This window comes from Chanodichthys erythropterus, chromosome 20, assembly GCF_024489055.1.
Source record: "Chanodichthys erythropterus isolate Z2021 chromosome 20, ASM2448905v1, whole genome shotgun sequence".
Lineage (NCBI taxonomy): Eukaryota > Metazoa > Chordata > Actinopteri > Cypriniformes > Xenocyprididae > Chanodichthys > Chanodichthys erythropterus.
In genome coordinates this window covers 8,489,122-8,508,198 of record NC_090240.1, presented here as the reverse complement: position 1 = coordinate 8,508,198, position 19,077 = coordinate 8,489,122, and the positions used below count along the sequence as shown (strand labels likewise).

Genomic DNA, 19,077 nt, shown 5'->3' with positions numbered 1-19,077 from the left:
GGCTCGGGACGCGCTCTAACTCTTCTTTTGTTATTCATGGGTAAAGGAAACTTTGCGGCGGAGTGAAATACTCCAGGAGCGCCAAAACAATCGACTTGGATAACTTTGATGTTTTCTGGATGGCGTTCTGAATCCCCCGTGAAAGCATTGAGCTGAGATCTGGAGCTTTAGGCGAGTTGGCAGCTGCTTGTGAAGTGTGGAGCGCTGAACATGCCCTAATAAGAGTCAATGATTCATTATTTACTCAATGATATAAAGTCACTGTACTGCATTGAGAGATTCATCACGCAAAGGTGAGATCTGCTGCACTTACACGTTTGCAAAACTTTGATATGTTTGCTGAATATGAGCGCCTAAATACCACTGACCAAATTGACTAAACAAGTTGAAGTAAATAAATAAACAGATATGAATGAAGGCTACTCGACTGTGAAATGTTTCAAGTGTCTCTTGAGTCTTATTTGGTCTCTCTTATGGTCTGTCTGACCTACAGTTAGTAGAATTAAGTTAGAAGTTTGATGCATATACTGTAGGAAAACTTACACTGAAGAGTTAAAGTTAGGTTTGGAATGATTGATTGGTAACCGATTGGGTTTAGTTACAGTTATGGGTTTAGTTTGGCTCACAGTTATGGTTATGTAGAGTTAATTGGGTTGGATAAAGTAGGATTTAGTTCAGAGTTCGTTGAGTTGGTTAAAGTTAGAGTTGTTTAGTTTGGGCTCAAGTCTGGGATTAGATGAATTTATCCCAATTAATGACTATTAGGGTTAGGTTTTTTGGGGTTAGCTTGAGTTATTATGGTCTGCACACACTTTTAAACTGCAGATCATTTAAGCAGATAAGATGGCCATGTGTTTCATGCAGGTACCAACTTAGCACATGCTTTGCCTCTAAAAAATGGCTTTTTTAAAATCCAGAACACATGTACATTCAGTGTTTTATTTCAAGTCGCAAGTCATTTTGTGGGATTGAAGTTGACAAAATGGGGGCACAAAGTTTTCTAAAGTTAGACGTTTGCGTCATGCGGTATTGCTGCATGCCAATACATTTATTACAATGCTGAAACAAAGCCTTTCTTGGACAAGACATGTTGTAAATTATCAGAGGGGGGTCGTGTTTCTATTCTCTCCACATTCCTGCTCATTACCTCATTACTGATCAATGACATCATCACCCAGCCGTCACGTTCATCAGCTGCTACAGTGCTGCTTTGAGAGGTCTGGTGTTGGTGGACCTTTCCAGTGACCGTGTTTTGAGGGAAGGAATGTAGGTGGAGCTACAGAACGAATGCATGGTCACCTGTTTGGCTGGGTGACAGCTCCTGTTACAACTTGTCCTACACACACACACACACACACACACACACAAACAAAGGACCTGGTTTTCTCATGCACTGATTGGTCCCACCCTCTGATGGGTGTTCTCTGGTGTGGGTGATAACATCTCACTCCTGATTGTGCATCTGTCTGTTGGTGCTGTATGGCGGATGTTTCACCTGCCCTGTTGATCTCACTGTAGATTTTCCCTGATCCAGTTCAAACTTACACAACACTACCTCTCTGAGGCCTCTTATACTAGTTTTGAATGTCATGAGCCATGATTTGCACTGCCCAGTGTGAGGACCAGAATGTGTTTTAATCATCCATTTAATATTTTAATTTTAATTTAACTTATTTGAAGTAATGAAATAATCATTGTATTCTGCAGTGTCATAAATCATTATGTTTACAAAACAACAATGTACTAAAAACAGAAAAGTTTATCATTTGCGTTTTTCACGTATAGACAACAACATTGTCAAAACATTCCCCGTTCACACGGATCCGTGAAAATGACTAAAAACACTGTATTATTCATGCCAGGCCAGTAGTTGGCGATGTCACTTTGTAAAGAAACCCTACGTGCCTGTATGCTGAACATGTGACGTCATGCGAATGCATATTACCTTTTTCACAAATTCGTGTTTATGTAGCTTACATGGAGACAATCACTGTTGTTTTCAAAAACCTGCACTTTGAAAGCTGTTTTCAGGCCCCCAAAATGCCGTTGTTGTGTAAATGAATGGCCAAAACCTAGGTCTGGGCCAGGAAAGTAAAGCCGGTTTCCTGATTACTCCGCCATCACCTTCTTTCAAATGGAGCGGCATTTAATAGACAGAGCCGTAGTTCACTGACAAGCTACGCAATATTGTGTTCATTATCGAAGGCGATTCATCTGCAATAATGAACGTGAAATTGCGTAGCTTGTCGTGATCTACGGTTCTGTGTATTAAATGCCGCTCCATTTGAAAACAGGTGATGGCGATTTTGCGGTAATCAGGGAACCGGCTTTACTGACGAAAAGACAATGACAATCGCATGCAATGTATCGCCCAGCCCTACCAAAACCTATAAAAAGTTTTCAGTTTTTAGTTGAAAATGGTGTCATGTAAACAGTCCCTGAATTTTTGGAGTCAAAAAATAAATCAAAAGATTTATGCTGTGTTCATGTCGTGTTGGAAGTTGCAAGTTAACAATTACAGGTGTCACTTTTCTCAATAGAAACAGAATCAAATCAAAATTAGTAATTAAAATAAAAGTAGTAATTAAAATAAATCAGAATTTAGTGTCAGTAATGGAATCCGAATTAGAATAAAAAATGGAATTGGTAAGAACCAGAATTAGAATCATTATAAGCACAAAACAATTATTAGAATGTTGAATCAGTGTATTATAATTCCAATCAGAATATTAGTTAGCATCACAATTGACCATTCACAAAGACCCGCCCCCTTTAGTTACAGTTGCTATGTCCGACAAGCCATGCAGATCTCTCGCCACACATCATGTTCTCATGCAGTGAAAAATACATCGCAGAACCGATCATCTCTTCCTACTAGTTCATTTATAGCATCAAATAAACATGAATGAACATCATAAGGAAATTAAAGGAATGTTGTTTTAATCGCGGAAAAATGTCAGTACACACCTTTTTCAAATTTCAAGTCCACCTATGTTAATCTGCTAAATCCCGAGACTTTTGTTGGACAAATTGCGGATTTGGTGTTATGATTGGTTAGATCGCCTGTCAATCAAACTCCTGGCGAAGGGTCAATTAGCATCAAGAAGTTATAATCTGAATTTAAATTAGTTGGTGAGAATCAGAATCAGAATTTGAATGAGTATAAGAATTACAATTAAAACCAGGAATTTAAAGTTGGAATGAGATATAGATTTGGTGAGAATCGGAATTTGAAGCAGTGTAAGAATTAGAATTCAAATCAGAATTTTAGTTAGCGTCAGAATTGGAATCAAAATTAGAAACTGAAAGTTCTAATTTAAAGGGTTAGTTCACCCAAAAATGAAAATTCTGTCATTTATTACTCACCCTCATGCCGTTCCACACCTGTAAGACCTTCGTTAATCTTCAGAACACAAATTAAGATATTTTAGTTGAAATCCGATAGGTCCGTAAGGCCTCCATAGGGAGCAATGGACACTTCCTCTCTCAAGATCCATAAAGGTACTAAAAACATACTTAAATCAGATTATGTGAGTTTAGTGGTTCAATATTAATATTATAAAGCGACAAGAATATTTTTGGAGCGCCACAAAAACAAAATAACGACTTATTTAGTGATGGCTGATTTCAAAACACTGCTTCATGAAGCATCGGAGCACAAATGAATCAGTGTATCGAATCATGATTCAGATCGCGTGTCAAACTGCCAACGGCTGAATTCACGTGACTTTGGCGCTCCGAACAGCTGAGTCGACACACTGATTCATCTGTGCTCCGATGCGTCCTGAAGCAGTGTTTTGAAATCGGCCATCACTAAATAAGTTGTTATTTTGTTTTTTTAGTGCTCCAAAAATATTCTCGTCGCTTTATAATATTAATATTGAACCACTGTACTCACATGAATGATTTAAATATGTTTTTAGTACCTTTATGGATCTTGAGAGAGGAAATGTCATTGTTGGCTATGCAGGACTCACTGAGCCATCGGATTTCAACAAAAATATCTTAATTTGTGTTCTGAAGATTAACGAAGGTCTTACAGGTTTGGAACGGCATGAGGGTGAGTAATTAATGACAGAATTTTCATTTTTGGGTGAACTAACCCTTTAAACGATATCAGAAACAAAATAAAAATTATTTTAGAATCAGAATTTGAATTACAGTTCAAACCAGAATTTAAGTTGGCATCAGAATTAAAACCAGAATGTTGTAATCAGAATTTAAAATACGTCACAATCAGAATGAGAAATAGAATTGGTGAGAATCATAATTTGAATCAGTATAACAATTACAATTCAAACCAGAATTTAAGTTGACATCAGAATTAGAATAAAAATGTTATAATCAGAATCTAATTAAATCAATTTAATTTAATGTAAATTAGAATGGGTGATAATCTGAATTTGAGTCAGTATTAGAATTACAATTCTATTCAGAATGAGGTGTTCTTGATGAAACAAATCAACTCAAAATAGTTCATACTTGCACAAGAAAACTTGTGTTTTTCATTAACAAGTTCATGCTTGTTTTTTTTGGGACTGAATTTATAATACAGTAGAATCCCATAACAACCCCTCTAATCAGATAGCTCATGCTGGCTCACTCCTCACCAAACCAATGACATCACTGCAGTTTACCATGTATGCAGCCTGACAGTTTTGGAGTATTGCTCCTCTTCCCACTTTTTAAATGACCTAGAAGAGTTCATATGCCCATGTGGAAACTGTTTCATTTGATCCGGCAAGAAATGGCATGGCCTCTCCCTGCTCTGCACTCTCTAGCTCTCCCAGTTTTGCAGTTGTTCAAAAAAGTAAGGTCACATGATTGCCCCCTCGTGTGGTCTGTGTAAACATTTCGAAGAGCAATTTGCAATATGTAAGCCTTTATTGGACAGTAAGTGGATATTCTGATTTCATGGAATGGAATGGCCTACTACATTTGCTGAATCCCGTAATATAATCTTAAAATTAAAGAGATTTTTTTCACAAAGTTGGCTTGGAAACCAAATGGAATTTTTTTTTTTTTTCTCTCCGAGATAATGACTACCTTCTGAATTAAAGATGTAACATGATGAGGTCATGTGACAACAATATACTAGTATTGGATTTCAAAGAGTTAGCCACAGCTAACTGGTGAGCTCAGGCTGATGGGATATGCTCTGTTGCAGGGGTTTGCAGTAGGCTGGTATATGTAAAGGTGATCCGGATTTCTGCTCTACCGTGTCAGACGTACCCGTGACTCCTGAGAAGGAAGATGGCTACCGTGGGCACGCTGTCAGAGGCCTCTGAGGGCGGAGACAACAATGAATTCACTGATATCATCAAATGGAGATCAGGTAAGACTGAGATGATCTGCATAGCATCACTGTAGAAGTGTTGAGCTGCTTTTTCACTGTTTCAAGTTAGAGTATGGAAAGTTATTTGTGTCTGATACTGACATTTAACTTTTTAAAAATGTTGGCCTTTTTTTAACTTTTTTTGATGGAAAAGTCAACCAACCAACATTGAACTGACTAGAGCTAAATAATGACACTATTGCCTTCTGTAGAGCTGCTATATGGCTGAAATTGAACTTTACAACAGTCAGCATGAAACAAAAGTTGCAATAGTTCTTTAGTCACTATTGTGATGTATATCACTGTGAAACGGCTTCTGGAATAAGAACAAATGTAGGGTGGGGCTTGATTATATCCATGGGGATTTGATTGGATGGTTGTGGTTTGATATTGGTGGATCTCATGTGAGTGACAGGTAGGTTGCCCCGCCCTCACGCCAGTAAACACATCATCAGAGAAGAGATGTCACTGAAAGAGGGAGGGGAATTCTGATTCAAATTATGAGTCGGGGTGTAACAGTTCAAATTACTCACGGTTCGGTTTTTATCACGGTTTTAGGGTCATGGTTTCGTTATGGTTTGGTATGTGCCATGTTCAGGGGAAAAAAGACTACTGTCAAAAAAATAAAAATAAAAGAACAAATAATCATTCAGCACAAATAAATACAATAGAGCAAAGATACAAATAAAATAAACAGTGCTTTTCAGGTTATTTAGGTATCAACAGTAGTTTTCATTAGGGCTGGGCGATATATCGCATGCGATTGTCACACGCATTTCGTCAGTAAAGCCGGTTCCCTGATTACCGCTAAATCGCCAATTAAAACAACGGAAAAAATGGTCATCCAAAAGGGTTGAACCTAGTCTCTTAATGAGTCATGGGTGTGTTTTGGGCGTAACGTGCAATAAACCAGAGTGTCATCTCCCATTCCCTTTAAAATTCTGTTGCGCTCACGCCATGGTAGATTTGCCATTTACATGGCGAAATTTACAAGCAGTAAGACGGAATGCTTCCCCAGAGAGGAATCATTTTATTTGTAATATTTGGCAAGTTTGTGTGTTGCTGCACGTCCCTGTGTGTGCAACAAGCAGAGTGTACGCAGTGGTCTGCAAAATAGCAACACGCCAACAATGTACCTGAACACACCTCATTTTCAGACCAGCACGCCAATGGGCAAACAGATGGCCGCAGGTGCATTTGCTATACAATGTGAAAATGATAACTGCGTCGGGCTGAAACTAGCAAAAAACACTTGTGTCGCATTGCACCGGGTGTATGATAGGGCCTGTTGTTTTTCTCAACTGTTTACATTCACTTAAGACATAACCTACTATGTTTGCTAGGATACTTCGCAAGACGGACACATTGACATAATTTTTCTGTGAATTTGTCCGTTCAAGCGCAAGACTTGAAAGACAACTCAATATTTGCGCGTTGTCTGATACGCATCTTTCCGTCTGTGTGCTTCAGATGAGCGCACACACAAATCTTCTCACAGCGCGCAAGTTCTCTTTCGTCTTGCTCTTGAATGTTTAAATGATCAAGGCTTAAATGAGTTTAGTTTAAACACAGATAGAGGCACGTGCTGTTCAGGTCTCTTCTGCTCGCATATGACACATGCACTGAACAAAGTTTAAAAAGAGTGACTGTTTTGTCCACGTTTTTGATCATCTCTGTTGTAACGTATTGGGAAGCAAGAATGTGTATCCAATGATAGAAATGTACATTAGTCGGACACTGTCTGTTTTATGCATGTTATTTACAACAAACCATATTATAGATGCATCGTCTGATTTATGATTTTATATAATGAAACCATCCGAAATGTGGGTGGAGAACGGTACGGTTTGATTTTTTTTTTTTTTTTTTTTTTTTTTTTTTTACAGAGAACCGTTACACCCCTAATTAAAAAAAACTAATTATGTGCAGTGCTTCCCACACATAGACTTTACTTGGGCAGGCCGCCCACGTATAATAACGGCCGCCCAAGTATATTTGGAGACACATTTTTGCTTTTATTATTTTTATCCTCTTATACTTTTATATCCGTGCAAGATAATGAAACCATCCACGATCGATTAACTAGTCATTTCGTAACTGCTCTTTATGTGTGCGTCAGAACTGTTTACTCCCGCTAACATTCCCACGGGTGCTGCATTTTTCAAAGTCACAAGGCGGCGCTGTTGCACATTCTACAAGCTCGCGCAACAGTGCTTCAATCTGCTTCAGAGTGATTCTCAATCAATGAAAAGCGCAGATTTATGCCAAGCGATTGCTAATGAACTCAAGTTGATGAATTATTACAATGTCTACTTTATGGCCTTTATATAAAATGTTTTAGACGATTGTAAGAATCTGAAGGATCAGCCTGTAATAGTACAGACATATCAAAATAAGAGTCCCGGTGTATTTCGGGCTTGTTTATAATTAAAAGTCACTTTTGGGCATTATTGGTATTTTTGTTACACAATAAATTGTATTTAATTTGATTTCCATTTAATTCATAGTAAATTATTGTAGTCTCCCCCACAGGAAGAAAAGACTAAGCACATTATTTTACACATATTATTATTCATTTGTATAAATTTTACTAGTAAACTCTGTGTCCCATTCACTGAGAGAGACATTATATGACAGCAAGGAGAACATAGGAAAAGGTGAACCATTTAAATTTAATTGTGATTTTGTATAATTTACAATGCATAATATTAGTATGTAATTAAATGTAATATGCTATGTAATTAAAATTAATTTCAATTTCAATAAATAAAAGTACTGTTAAAAATCACACATTATTTGTTTGTCACATGTAGTAGACCATTTTTGTGCAGTGGGTAATAGGAGGATATTTCGCCCGGCTACCACCGCAAGTATATTTCAAACCTGTGGGAAGCACTGTATGTGCATAGATAAATTATTTATAATAAATACTGCAATATTCCATAAAAAACAAGATTTTTGATTTCATGGTGACTTTAAACACTGGCATGAGAGGAAGAGCCCAGGACGTCTGTGTTTTGCTCTGTAGGATGTGTGTTAACGGGTACAGGCTGTGGTCTCCTGTCAGGTACGTTCTCGTTTTCTCTCTCTCTCTCTGGGAATGTTGGAATTCCGCTGTGGCTGTGGATTTACAGCGCTTGTCTTTCCAGACCACAATGCCTTTCTTTCTGTAAGGATTCTGGTCTCCTAGTAACGGGCAAAAGTTATGTTTTCTTGGGTTGGAGCTGCCAGGGAAAATGTTGTAGAGGGAGAGACCGTCACGTGTTTTTAGTCACCAGCAAAAGTAGGTCTGTAACTGCAGGCCTTGTTTTGTTTGTTTTGATTTGGAATATTAATGGAATCATGTCATCTGACCAAAATCCCCCAGGTCAGTTTGAACTGTGAAACACTTATGTTAATGTTTTCTGTGGAGGAATAATGATTAACTATAGTTCATTGAACTGTGAGATTGTCACAACTGAAGTATGATCAGTATGAGAACAGTAAACGTGTGTCTGAAGGAAATTATATTATGTGTGAAGAAATGACTGATGGTAAACTGAAGCAGACGCCCTCGCTGCCCAGTCTCTCAGTGGTGTAACAGATACCGTTTCTGTATAATGGCACCTCCTTAAGCGATGGTCAACCTGTAGTACAGGCGACCTGTAGTCAACAATTTGAAATGAGAGCAGGTGATTTCCAGCTATGTGAGCGACAGCAATCATTAACGATGTGATGAAGGTGTGTCCAATGACATATTTAACCTTATGCTGATTTTTTTTTTTTTATATATATATATATATATATAATATATACAGTTTCTCATATACACACACACACATATATATATATATATATATATATATATATATATATATATATATATATATATATATATATATATATATATATATATATATATATATATATATATATATATATGTGTAATATAGCCTAATCTGCTATTATGAATGTGTCGGGAAAACTATAGTAAGGAGACATTTTAATAATGTATTACATTTTAGTAATGTAAGTCCCCCCCTGTAGTCAATAATTTCATCCCTTAAAACTCATCTGTGATCACCAAAATGACACATTTAAACATGCTTCATGCTTTAAAATAGCTTGAATGTAACTCTACACCCTTTTCTCATTTAATATATGCGGATCTATGAATATGCTAATTAGCCCCGCCTACACTCACTCACACAAACTCAAGAGATCCACTTGGTGAACTTACTGAGGTAAACGCTGCACAATGAAAGAAAGGCATATAGTTCTTCATAACATCGTTATATACATCATACACCCGCTATTATTGCCAAATCTACCTGATTTTTTTTAAATAAACAGAAAAATATACCAGGATATATTCTCTCGAGACTCTCCTGCTCCAGAGCGGTCATGGTTAAAGGGTTAGTTCACCCCAAAATGAAAATTCTGTCATTTATTACTCACCCTCATGTCGTTCCACACCCGTAGGACCTTCGTTAATCTTCAGAACACAAATTAAAGGTGCTAAAGAGGATCTTTTCATCGACTGAGAAACCAAAGAATGAGTGCATGCGTAAGAACAACCCCCCTCCTTCACAGCTCATTTCGAGGGAACACCTCCCAAAACTCAGGAGTATTGGAACACAAGCATTCGCTCTGTCGTGTTAGTGGATTCATTATGTCGGATTCACCGCAGGTAACTCATAATCTGCAGTTGTTACTCCTGTCTCCTGACAAAAACATTGCATGTGGCGCCTGTGGAGTGTGGAAAGTTTCTGGAGAGCGCAGCCGTGCTCGTCTCTCACAAGGAACGTCATGGCAGTGATTGACAAGCCAGAGGGCCAATCGTTTATGCGATGATCGCGTAAGCGATTGACTGATGTTTTTAAGGCCCTACCTCGTGCACAGATGATGTATATTAATATTATTCCTTTCAGTGCACCTAATGAATAGTCTTTTATTAGTTAGTAAAGACAGTTTCAAGTAATATTGCAAAAATTTATAAAACAAAACATCCTATTTAGCACCTTTAAGATATTTTTGTTGAAATCCAATGGCTCTGTGAGGCCTGCATAGGGAGCAATGACATTTCCTCATATTTAAATTAGTTCATGTGAGTACAGTGGTTCAATATTAATATTATAAAGCGACGAGAATATTTTTGGTGCACAAAAAAAACTAAATAATTACTTATTTAGTGATGGCCGATTTCAAAACACTGCTTCAGGAAGCTTCTGACCGTTATGAATCTTTTGTCGAATCATGATTCGGATCGCGTGTCAAGCCGCCAAACTGCTGAAATCATGTGACTTTGGCACTCTAAACAGCTGATTCGATATGCTGATTCATTTGTGTTCCGAAGCTTCCTGAAGCAGTGTTTTGAAATCGGCCATCACTGAATAAGACATTATTTTGTTTTTTTTTGTGCACCAAAAATATTCTGATCGCTTTATAATATTAATATTGAACCACTGTACTCACATGAACTGATTTAAATATGTTTTTAGTACATTTATGGATCTTGAGAGAGGAAATATCATTGCTCCCTATGGAGGCCTCACTGAGCCATTGGATTTCAACTAAAATATCTTAATTTGTGTTCCGAAGATTAATGATTAGGTCTTACGGGTGTGAAACGGCATGAGGGTGAGTAATAAATGACAGAATTTTCATTTTTTTGGTGAACTAACCCTTTAAAGCATAAAAAAAAAAAAACACCACATAGACACATAAACATTACAAACTTGATTTTCACCACAGGGGGACTTTAACAAACTAGTGTTTTCTGAGTCAGTGTCAGCTGCAAAAATGAAGTTGACGATGCTGCCTCGTGGTCTCCAAAGTATAGTGGACGTGCCTTTAGAGAGAAATGCACCTTTCATGTGGATTACATAAGCAGATTTTTATTTTAAAAGTAGACATTTCAAGATATATTTCTCATGTCTGTGAGGCAAGTATACGCTGAGTTTCAATTCATTTTTGTGACGCGCTCCAGTTCACAGAGACTGAGACGGCAGAAAGTGCATCCTGTTTGTTTTCTTTTTTTACAAAAGCACAACGTTTTGTTGTTGTTATGAATTTACACAAATAAAAGTAGAAACTTTACAGCAACAGTAGACCCTTCACTGTATTACTCTTATCTGTATGACCAAAAATGATAGAGTATTTTAAGTTGTTTCCACTGTTATCAGGAAAACTGCTACTTTGAAAAGGAATCAGTTTTCATGTTTTTACGCACACACACACACGTACACACACGCACACACACAGTCACACTCAAACTCACATAGGAGAGAACAGGAAGTCCTTGTAAAACTACATCCTGTAAAATCGCACTCATGGAAAAGCCAAACAAAACTCGAAATTTTTATCATCTAAATCAGCTTGATTAATGCTGATTTAGATGATAAAAATTTTGAGTTTTGTTTGGCTTTTCCATGAGTGTGATGATTTCTTTGTTCTGAGGAACAAAGAAATCATCACCTTCATTTATGAAGCTTTTCCTCTGTTATGAAACAGAGGTCAGTGTCCTTTAGTAACTGTAACCCTGAGACACTGCTGAAACCAGAAAAAATGTGCAAAACCTGTACCTTTTAAAGGTACAACAGATTGTCACTGCAGCAGTACCCTTAAAATGACAAATTTGTAACCCTAAAATGTGTCTGTTAGTACCTTTTTGAGTAGTAATATGTACCCTTTTGGTACGACCACTTTTACAGGTAGTGACCAGCTGTTGTACCCTTAAATGTACAATTTTTGCAAATTTTGTAGAGCACTGCTGCATTTTGATTTGGCCTTCACTGTTCATTCTGTATTACCAGCTTGTTTGTATGATGATGTTTAATGTGTATTTTGGATTGAGGGTTTTTCTGTAAGGTTTCTAGGTCAGTGCCACTGTTCTGGGTAAGATATTAGTTTAATTATCAACTATTTAGTCACTGACAACTGTCCAGTGAGGGACTGCATATTGCACACACAAACGGGAAGTGCTTTCTCAATCTGGAAAGCTGATTGACTTTACGCAACTTCCTGTATCAGAGACAGAGTTCACAGGTTTTACAGGTCTGCCTGGAAACCTAGTCATTTTTACAAGAAACCAGGTTGAACTAACTAATGAACTAACTGGCTAGGTTAGTGGTGTCAGAGATTTGTTAGTACCAGTAAAATCAATATCAGTCAGCAGAGCTGTATATTATGATTTATTTGGTTATATGGTTTTCTAAGTGGGCAGTTTTTGCTGAGAATAAGCTGTAATGTAGGGCTGCTCGATTTTGGCAAAAATCATAATCACAGTTATTTTTGGTCAGTATTGAAATCAAGATTATTTAAAGGTGCCCTAGAATTAAAAACTTAGTTTATCTTGGCATAGTCGAATAACAAGAGTTCATTACATGGAAATAACATACAGTGAGTCTCAAACTCCATTGTTTCCTCCTTCTTATATAAATCTCATTTGTTTAAAAGACCTCAGAAGAACAGGCGAATCTCAACATAACAACGACTGTGACGTAACAGTCGGGACCATTAATATGTAAGACCCCAATATTTGCATATGCCAGCTCATGTTCAAGCATTAGACAAGGGCAGGACGTCTGGATCTGTGCACAGCTGAATCATCAGACTAGGTAAGCAAGCAAGGACAACAGATGGAGCAATAATAACTGACATGATCCATGATCCATAACATGATATTTTTAGTGATATTTGTAAATTGTCTTTCTAAATGTTTCGTTAGCATGTTGCTAATGTACTGTTAAATGTGGTTAAAGTTACCATCGTTTCTTACTGTATTCACAGAGACAAGACTGTCGTTATTTTCATTTTTTAAACACTTGCAGTCTGTATAATTCATAAACACAACTTCATTCTTTATAAATCTCTCCAACAGTGTGTAATGTTAGCTTTAGCCACAGAGCACCATCAAACTCATTCAGAATCAAATGTAAACATCCAAATAAATACTATACTTGTGTGATTAGACATGCTGCATGACGAACACTTTGTAAAGAACAATTTTGAGGGTTATATTAGCTGTGTGAACTTTGTTTATGCTGTTTAAGGTAAGCGCGAGCTCCAGGGGCGGGAGCGTGAGCATTTAAAGGGGCCGCAGCCTAAATCGGCTCATATTTAATGATGCCCCAAAATAGGCAGTTAAAAAAAAATAATAAAAAAAAAATCTATGGGGTATTTTGAGCTGAAACTTCAAAGACACATTCAGGGGACACCTTAGACTTATTTTACATCTTTTAAAAAGATGTTCTTCGGCACCTTTAACATGATTATTGGTGAGCAATATGATCAAAGTCTAATTTTATGATATGTCACAATTATCTTTAACTAATGTAAGAAAAAGGTTCTAAAATAATTACATAAGACAAGTAAACATTCAGCAATACATTAAGAACAAAGAAACTAATTGCACACAAAATGAACAAATAATGAATGAAAAAAAAAATAATAATTCAAGAAGATATTCTAACAGTGGTATTCAGATAAGTATTAGCCTACAACAAAAAAATGTAAACTAACACTGCATATAACACTGCATAGTCTTACTGTACTCATTACATATAGATTAATCCTTATTAAAGGATACACATGTTTTGTTTTGTCTCAACTGCATACTTATTAAAAACATAACCAACTGTGTTTACATGAATACTCTACAAAAAGGCAATTTTGAATTTTTTTTGCATGCTGATTTGCTGCTCAAGGAACATTTCTGATTATTATCAGTGTTGAAAACTGATACATTTTCAAGAATATAAAGTTTAAAAGAAATATCTTTTGTAACATAAATATCTTGACTGTCATTTTTGATAAATTTAATGCATTCTTGCTGAATGTAAGTATTAATTTCTTTCAAAAATCTTTAAGAAAATGAATTCTAGTATAGTTTGTCATTTTCCCAAAGAATGCTGGGTAATGCAGTTCTGGCGTCGGCACATTCTCTGTACTCTAATTTGTCTGGACTAATTTGTTCTCTGCACAGGTTGGAAGCTCTGCCAGCTCACACAGGGGCTTTAACCAACCTCTCTCTCTCTCTCTCTCTCTCTCTCTCTCTCTCTCACTCACACACACACACACTGCTTCTTTTTCCCTCCCATCACACTGAGGTTCTTCGTCTTTTCTTCCACGTCTCTGTCTCTCTCTTTCATCTATGTCCCCCCGTCCAAATACACTCACATTCTTGCTCTCTCTCACACACTGTATTGTAAAGCGAGGTGAGACGGGTCCCTTTACTGCAGCCAAGTGTTATATAAGTGGCGCTCATGGCCAGATCTGTCTGTCAGTTCCACTGCCTGTACTTGCAGCAGAGCCAGATCTCTGACTGTCTGGATGGTCTAGTCTAGTTTGCAGCTTATACTGCCCAAAAACTGCCTGCTTGGATAGGAAGAGTCCGTCATATAAAGCATCCAATCAGAGTTGCATTTGTTTTTACATGCTGTTAAGGCATTGAGTTCTCTGATTTACTTTCCTTGAAGGAAATACCAGTGCCTGCTCAGCAGCAAAATATATAAGTTTGGGTTTTAAGTTTAATATAGTTATCATTATAGGTATTGCTAGAGTTAAATTAGTGCTGGGCGGTATACCGGTTCATACCGAATACCGGTATTTATTTTTGTTATGATATGAATTTTGATGATACCGCAATACTGGTACGTGTCGCTTAACCAAGGTTCGGAACGTGGCACAGCCCGTCACTGTTTGAGAGCGTCCTGTTTCACTGTAGCACTGTAGTGAGAGCACAGCTGAGATCGCATCACAGCCTATGGTAAGTCCGAAATCACCCCCTAAAGCCTCATTCACTATTCCCTACATTATCCACTTATATTGTTCACTTGAAAGAGTGAATGAAAACGAGTGACTGAATTCGGACTCGTTACACTCGTTATTGTGGTGCAATGTGAGATTGAATGAGTGCACTCAATAACATCCACTATGGTGTCGAACACCACTACAAATGGCTGTTGACTAAAATAATGCCCTATTCGAGGTTATAGGGGACGATTTCGGATTCAGCCCTTGATTACAGCAGAGAATTCAACCAACATGCAGCGAGCGAGATAGAGCGGTTTCTGCGTGGAGCACCATGATGAGATTAACAACATTCTCCACATGGATCATATTACATAGACCGGAGTGAGCGTGTTTAAGTTTTTTATGGACCTATTTTATATGCTCTAGTGCTCTAAACATGAACCAGCAGCGTGTATGCGTGCATATTTCATCACGTCGTCTTCAAATGAAATGTAACGTTATGCAAAGGACACGTGAACAATGACATGATGGGTTATTCTGCTACACAAAAGACGATTTAGTTAATAAATAGACTGACAATTCAAAGAAGAATGGACAAAAAATTAACTGCTTTCTGTGTTAAACTTACATGTGTCATTTGTTCAGAGACTGTAGTTCTCTTAAATGTGCTGAAAATATCCTTGTATAGTTTAAATGTTCTTCCCTGGTTTTGGCAATTTGTTGTTATATAGGGTTAGATTTTTAAAATGCTTAAGGTGCCCTTTTTTTTGTATCTCCATGGTCATATTTTAATATTCATGAGTGTTGCAGGTGTTTTATTGGTTGTTGTCTCCCCACAGCATCATTTTGTGGGGCTTTGTAAACCTGTATTAACTCTAGTGTGGAATTTTTCTACAATATTCACTCATCATGACAGTAACAGGGCATTCTAGTCAATCTACTGCATTATTTCCTCTCTCAATCAGTAGAAAATGTGGTTAACACCCGGTCATGCATAGGGGGAAAAAAACCCGTCATATATCATGAAACCGATATAATTTTGAAAAATGCCGTGATATAAATTTTTGGTCATACCACCCAGCACTAAGTTAAATACCAATTCACTCTAAAAAGTATAAATATTAATTGAAGAATAATTTTCAGACATGAATCGGCACCTCTGAGTCCAGACCTTACATTCGTTGAAAGTCTTTGGGATGTGCTGGAGGAGACTTTACAGAGTGCTCGACTCTTGCATTGACAATACAAGATCTTGAGCAAAAATTGATGCACTTCTTGATGGAAATAAATGTTGTGATGTTATTTCCATCAAAAGGTGCATGAATTTTTGGTCAAGATCTTGTTTTTTTTTTTACAATTTAATATTGTTTATTGGGTTAGAAGAACTGTTGTCAAACATATAACATGCTAATAATGATCCAGTCATAGACTATTAAGTATTTGCCTATTTAAATCCAAACAGCAACTTTTTATATTTCAACTCAATACCACTTATTTACTGATTACTTTATCCTTAGAAGCTCTAATTCTACCAGCCTATTGTGTTTCTGAATGAACTAGTGAAGACCTGTACTAGAACTAACTAGAACCCCAGAAACTAGACAATCAAATTACATCTTTCCATTTTTTGGGAAGCTTTCAGATATGTGCATCAAAGCTCTCACTGAACATACTGTGTGAGGGTCAATAGTGTTGAATTAACCATTGTGTTGTCAAATCACTAGTGTGTCCTTTTCATATCACTGCTGTGTTCGGTCAGCTGAAAGCTCTTGTATATTACTCAGTGAAAAGTGAAAGTGAGGAAGTGAAATTAGTGCCTGTTGTCTAGTGAAGAAAAGAGTAACTGTGACTTCATATCTCACATTGTGAGTTTATAGTTCGGAGTGTAACTTTATATATATGTCAGTATCTCCCATCTGACTCAAGTTTTTGCCAAGCATGCTGGGTAAAGGGCAAAATTGACCCAGTAGACCGTGCTTTTGACACCCTGCCGAGAGTTCAGTGACCTTATTACCTGAGATTGTTCTTGTGAAACGGACACCATGTGTTTGTGTGTCACCTGAAACCTTGAACCATGGAAAACCAAGTAAGCAAATAAAGGAAATTCACCCAAGGCGATCTCATCACACACACACACACACACACACACACACCTCTCTTTCTCTCTGTTCTGCTGCTGTCATTGGCCGGCTTGTGTATGTGACCAGGATGTGTTCAGGATATTATTGAATGGGAAACAGTAGTAATAGAAGCAGGAAACACAGTCTATTGTTTTGGGCCTCATTAAACTCTATCATGACTGGCCTCTGTGTGTGTGTGTGTGTGTGTGTGTGTGTGTGTGTGTGTGTCCGTCCACGTTAAACGTCACCGTGTGAAATATGTAGACCTGACACAATACACACTCGGAGTGAATTGTATTATTCGTTTGACACTGAGAGGAAAGCAGCTATTATATTCAGCGGTCACTTCATTTTGAAATAAATATTATTATAAAACGGATAGTTCCGGTCCTTGATGCTGATTGGTTAATAGCGTGTTTTATTTATGATGAAGCATGGCTATGACCGCTTCACCGAACAGATCTGTGTATCGCTGCACAACACCCTTAGCAATGTAAACAAACAATATACTATCAAAATCGTTCTATGTATTTCATATAATGTATTTATTAAATAAATCACTGTCAGGGAGTATTTTCTGGTGGAAGGATGTAATTTAATGATTTTATTAATAAAAAGTAACATATTAGTACATATATTTTTGGCTTTAATATTTGTTTTGTATGGTAAACAAAACAAGGCGTGCTGTATGAGTATATTGTGAATACTGAAGGCAGTCTTCCACATACTGATAGCGCCTCCCTGAAGCGCAGAGATTATATACAATATCCTGCAAATCGAACGAGCACTTGGTTTCCACCTGGTTGTTAAAGGTAGGGTAGGTAATTTCGGAGCAGCTAGCTATAGCAAGCTAGCTTTGAAAGCATGAAATCCCACCCTCCCTTCAGAGTATTTCCACCTCCTTCAAAACACATGAAAGCTCACAGCAGATTCTGTACAACATCACAAGAGATGGTTTTAAATGACCTGATGTCTCAAAGCACATAACATTACAATAATAATGAATGTAAACAACTTACAGAGCTCTAGTTGTACCACCTGGCTGCTGCAGATTCATTTCGGCGTTGACATAGAAATGCATAAATTCGAGTCTGAGGATATGAACAGCTTCGGGAAGAACATTATGGGTTGCCATCTCATAATTACAGCTACGATGACATGAACGCAGCATAAGCTGGTTGCTTTGGTTCAGGAGGAACTGTAAAAGGCAGCAGTTGTTTGTTTGTGGTGCTCGGTGACTAACGTCTGTCTACAACTCTGCATAGTCTCATGCTCTGAGGCAGCTCATGTTCCAGGGTTAGTTTGCTTAAGAGGTGTTCTGATGTTCTGAACAATATAGGGTGGGAGAAAAAAACAATCCATCGATGCATCGCGATTCTCTCTCTAACGATTCCGGATCGTGTAAGTGGGTTAATGTAGGCTACTTGCGTCTCAAAATGGTTTTATGACGCAAAATTAATGTAGCCTAAACACAGCCAGTTTTGTCTTAAGGGATTAACTGGACAGGATAAACCTCATTACTTATATTTCAAAAGAGGTCCGTGTGCAAATACAACTTATTAGATCTCCCGCTGTCTATGATGTAACAAACGAATGACAATAAACATGATAAAGAAACGGTTCAGATAATCTTAAATACTGAAAGCACTCTTTGTTTATTGCTCATAATGTTTAATTGCTCCTATTTATTATTTACTACATGCTTGTATGTTTTGAAGTTATATTAGTTTAAAATTCTTAACATATTATTTTAATGTTTTAATTATTTTTGTTCAATTTGTAATTATTTTAAAAAGTAGGCCTACTTATAATTACTTATGTAAGGATATTTAAATGTAAGGATTGTAAGGTTTTTAAGTCGGTAAACTAATTAATTAATAATAATAA

At 37.1% G+C, this 19,077-nt stretch overlaps 1 protein-coding gene across 4 annotated transcripts in view; it reads left to right on the top strand.

Annotated features, from left to right (window-relative positions):
• Positions 1–16: 16 nt before the first annotated feature.
• Positions 17–19,077, top strand: part of utrn (utrophin) — a 286,896-nt gene continuing 267,835 nt past the window's right edge. For 3 of the 4 annotated variants that reach the window (XM_067372391.1, XM_067372392.1, XM_067372389.1), the window contains exons 1-2: positions 17–293; positions 5,168–5,335. In XM_067372391.1, coding sequence (XP_067228492.1) covers positions 5,254–5,335 — 82 coding nt within the window. In that variant the 5' untranslated portion in view covers positions 17–293; positions 5,168–5,253. Of the gene's footprint in view, positions 294–5,167; positions 5,336–19,077 lie in introns of those variants that run through there. The other variant, XM_067372390.1, reaches the window with a different exon arrangement.